This window comes from Eleginops maclovinus, chromosome 13 (genome assembly GCF_036324505.1).
Source record: "Eleginops maclovinus isolate JMC-PN-2008 ecotype Puerto Natales chromosome 13, JC_Emac_rtc_rv5, whole genome shotgun sequence".
Lineage (NCBI taxonomy): Eukaryota > Metazoa > Chordata > Actinopteri > Perciformes > Eleginopidae > Eleginops > Eleginops maclovinus.
In genome coordinates this window covers 8261059-8265585 of record NC_086361.1, presented here as the reverse complement: position 1 = coordinate 8265585, position 4527 = coordinate 8261059, and the positions used below count along the sequence as shown (strand labels likewise).

At 43.5% G+C, this 4527-nt stretch overlaps 1 protein-coding gene across 1 annotated transcript; it reads left to right on the top strand.

The window, feature by feature from the left end:
* Positions 1 to 2382: 2382 nt before the first annotated feature.
* On the top strand, positions 2383 to 3959 carry LOC134875243 (uncharacterized). The gene is made up of 4 exons (XM_063899718.1): positions 2383 to 3240; positions 3417 to 3531; positions 3723 to 3917; positions 3949 to 3959. Exons 1-4 carry the CDS (start codon positions 2488 to 2490, stop codon positions 3957 to 3959), a joined length of 1074 nt encoding a protein of 357 aa, XP_063755788.1. The 5' UTR covers positions 2383 to 2487.
* The last annotated feature ends 568 nt before the right edge of the window (positions 3960 to 4527 follow it).

The window sequence follows — 4527 nt, the reverse complement described above, 5'->3', positions numbered from 1 at the left end:
GTATAGGGGTATTCGCAAGACATGCTGTACGAACGTATAGTTCACCTTATTTGGGTACACATCCTCAGGGAACATCTAATTTGACACACACACACACACACACACACACCCATATTTCTCCTATATAGTGTATGCACAAAGACTGTTCGGGGGACTTCCACAATTGGCTCTGGGAACCCCACATCGCCTGTGTTGGTATCTGTTACTATGCTGTTGTAATAAACCTTATTATATACAAGCTGGTGGCTCCGGAGACTTCTTCATCATCTTCACAAACATCGCTGCAAGATATACTTCACTACAGAGGCATCATACAGGGTATCCCTTCTCATTTTAAAGCTCTGTGTGATGAAATGGGAAGTGAACACACAAAACTGCTTTTCCATACTGAAGTTCGCTGGCTGTCGCATGGGAAAGTTCTCACCCGTCTATTTGAACTGCGCGATGAGGTGATGTTATTCTTGCATCATGCTGATGAACTGTATGACAGACTGCATGATTTCCAGTGGCTCTCAAAATTGGCATACCTGGCGATGTCTTTAGCGCACTCAATGCTTTGAATTTAGCGCTGCAGGGAAAAGCCGTCACCGCCTTCAATGTGCAGGACAAAATTAAAGCCGCACGCCTCAAGATGGAATTGTGGTGTGTCCGTCTGGATCGCCAGGAGTTTGACTGTTTTCCGACGCTTGTGGATTTTCTCCTCGCTGCAGATGAAGAGCTGGACGGCGGCACAGTTGCAGCCTTCAAGGAACATCTGCAAGGCCTTCACTTTCAGCTGGGAAGATATTTCCCAGAACTAGATGCAGGCTATGAGTGGATCAGGAATCCATTTGGGGACTAAACGCACATCGAACACGTCAGTTCCAAGCTCCCATCAAGACAGGTTGACAGCCTTGTGGACATCGCATCTGATGGGACACTGAGGACGACTTTCAGAGAGAAAAGCTTGACGGACTTTTGGGTCCACGTCCAGCCTGAGCACCCAGAGCTGGCTGACGCTGCTCTGAAACTGTTGATGCCGTTTCCAACCACCTACAACTGTGAAGTTGTTTTTTCTACACTTGTTGGTCTGAAAACAAAGCAGCGTAACAGGATCAATGTGGACTGTGATCAGGGTTCCCGCGGGTCCTTAAAAAGTCTTAAAAGCATTGAATTTATGAATTTGGAAATAATACCTTAAAAAGACTTGAAAAAGTCTTGAATTTTGATACCTGGGTCTTAAATTTGTGCAGTATGTAACTTCTCCGTATATCGCATTCTTTTAAAAAGTTTAATTTGTCAACCACTATTACTTTGATTAAATAACAGCCTAAATAAAGAGTGGCGGAACCAGTGGCGGCTGGTGAAAAAAAATCTTGGTGGGGCTAGTGTGCCAACAGATTTCCCTGCCTAATTTAGCATAAGCATTCAAATGAACAGTCGGGAAATGACTACAGTTCCACAATAATAATTTAATTTCACAGTTTCCAGCTTCACAGAAAAAGTAACAATTTACAGCTATATTAGACTTTATGCTATCAAATACTATACAATACAATCAAGGGATAAATGAACAACAAGGGTATGATTTCAGCTGAATCTATACAAATCAACAGTGAGTGAGTGAATGAGTGAGTGTGGGTTGAGAAGAGAGAATGAAACAGAACTTTCCTATTAAAATGTAACATATACAAAGAATTTAGAACCAAGTTATTTTCAAAAATGTTTACATAAACAGATTATTTTAATACCCTCTCTCAAGGAAAAATGCATTTACTTGGAGAAAACAGCATCAGTGCCATACAGTTGTCATTGCATGTCACAGCCTGGGAGAAACAACAAAGCATTCTCCACAACTATATTACAATTACATACTATAATATTATTACCTATTACATCGCCATCATCTCTCTTCGTCGTCGCACGTATTTTTTCCCCACGTAGCGTAGGACAGAGTCTGGGAGTCGCACTACGAAAAAAAACTATCGCTGGCTCCTTATGTAGCTACAGCAATCCTAAACCTTCACGCATTTTACGTAGCAGTTGGGGCTAAATTTCCAGCGCCCCACCGGCGTTAAATTTGGCGACGTTGATAGGCCAATTATTCATAATTTCTCCCTAGCAACCATAACCGGATTGGCTGTTTAGCTGCCGGTCAGGGGCACTTTGCCGATCGCCCCATGAGAGAATGATACACTGTCTGTCAGTGGAAATTCACTGTTTAATGAGTGTTAGTTGGTGGAAATGTTGTTTAAATGATTTAAATTGCATGTAGGCACACACACTATTAAGTAAAACTGACATTGATTTAAAAAAAAATATGCAAAAAATATTTGTTCCCCTCAACAGCTGGTGGGGCAGAGCCCCAGCGCCCCCTATGGGCCAGCCGCCTCTGGGCGGAACCAATAATTGAGAACGAACGCTGCCCCGGGTCGGAAGACGTCACTTTGCTACAGCATCATAGCAGCACAGACCAGAGATAGACAGACCAAGATACATTCTGTGGTTATGGGGAAATGCAAATTTAATGAAGCGTGGCGAGACAAACGAGCATTTCACTGGGTAAAACCTGTGGAAAACAACGTATTCGAAGCTTTTTGCACAGTATGCAAAAAAAAAATCCAGCTTGGTACCATGGGCGTGAAGGCTCTAGAGTCTCATGCTAAATCAGCCAAGCACATCAGTTCCATGAAGGTGAAGGATCAAACTCCCTCCGTCGCCGGGGTGTTTCAGCCTGCTAATGTTAGCCAGCTAGCTGATAATGTGTCTGAAGTAGCAGGTAACGTGAACCAGCCAGCTGCTAACGTTACTGCTACAGCCCTTCCAGCTACTAGCGCAACGCCCGTTAGTGTGGATCTGCGCACAGCCTTTGGGTCCACACCAACAATGAAAGCAGAGGTGTTGTGGACTCTCAACACAGTCGCCAAACATCAGTCCTACAATTCAAATGAGAACGTTTCCGATCTTTTCAAATTTATGTTCCCGGATTCAGACATAGCTACCACTTTCACGTGTGGTCCCGACAAAACGGCGTACATAGCCAAATTCGGTTTAGCGGTGTTCATCAAAGAGGAACTGGTGTCCAAAGTCAACAAATCGCCGTTCGTTCTGATGTTCGATGAGAGCCTCAACGAGACTACAAAAAATAAACAGCTGGATGTGCATGTCCGCTTCTGGGACGAGGGACAGGTTCAGTCCAGATATTTGGGCTCCCGGTTCATGGGACATTCCACTGCACAAGACCTGCTGTCACATCTCAAAGTAAGCATAACCTTTTTTACTCTGAATATTTCTCAGTTTATATTGATATCATTTTTGGGGTATACACAGTCCTATAAAGGCAATGTCACAATGACCAATTAGGCACTTCCCTTAACAATATGTGCTGCTCATCTATTCATCTTATCTTGGGTAATCAAATGCAGCACTTTTTTCAGGAATGTATGGACAAACTGAACCTCAAGGACTTGGTGTCCATTTCAATGGATGGGCCCAGTGTTAACTGGAAACTGTTCGAACTTTTCCAGAAAGATCAAGCTGAGCAGTACGGAGGTGAGGAGTTTATAGGCCTAATGTTATTTCTGTGTGTGTGGGTGAGAGTGTATGTGATCCATTAGTAATATTAAAGTAAAATAGTAAGTATTTGTAGTGCAGTTTACATTGAATAAACAAGTTCAAAGTAATACAGAGAACTGCTATGGAGAATTTGGTTTCTAATATCAAGTTTGCAATGAAACCCTCAGGTCTTCAGCTCATTTGTGTGGGGAGCTGTGGCCTACACACGCTACACAATGCTTTCAAGTGTGGGTTCACTGCATGGCTGCTGGACAAGTTGCTGAGAGCAATGCACACATTGTTTAACAATGTGCCTGCCAGGAGAGAGGATTACGTCACCGTAACCAAGTCCAGTGTGTTCCCCCTTTTTTTCTGTGCCCATCGTTGGGTAGAAAACCTTCCGGTTGTGGAGAGAGCCCTGGTAGTCTGGCCATCACTTCTTCTGTACATGGAAGCTGTGAAAACAAAAAAACTCCCTAACCCTGGAACAGGTGGGCCCTACTAAAATGCTGTGAATAGGTCTGTGACTGTGTCTTTACCCTGGTGGTGGTGTGGCCTTTTCATAGTTTTTGTTGAAATGTCCTGCCTCTGTCCCTTTCACAGGATCTTATGACACAGTTGCAGCAGCCATAAAGGATCCACTCATTCTGGCCAAATTTCACTTCTACGCAGCACTTGCCAGGACCTTCACGCCCTTCCTAACAAAATATCAAACAGACGAGCCGGTGCTCCCATTCCTCTCCAAGGACCTGACCGAATTGATGATAGTAATAATTTACTTCACGTTATAATAACCAATGATTGGGCTCAATTGATACATTTTGACAATATGGGGCTTTTGGTTTAGAGGTGTAAAAAATGATTGATGTTGGTGATTAGGAGATAAAGCCGCACCAGACATTTTTGTGTTTGTCTGTTGACAGAGTCTACTCAGACGCTTCATAAAGAGAGAAGTTCTCAACGATATCACTGCCCTGCAGCTGACCAAACTGG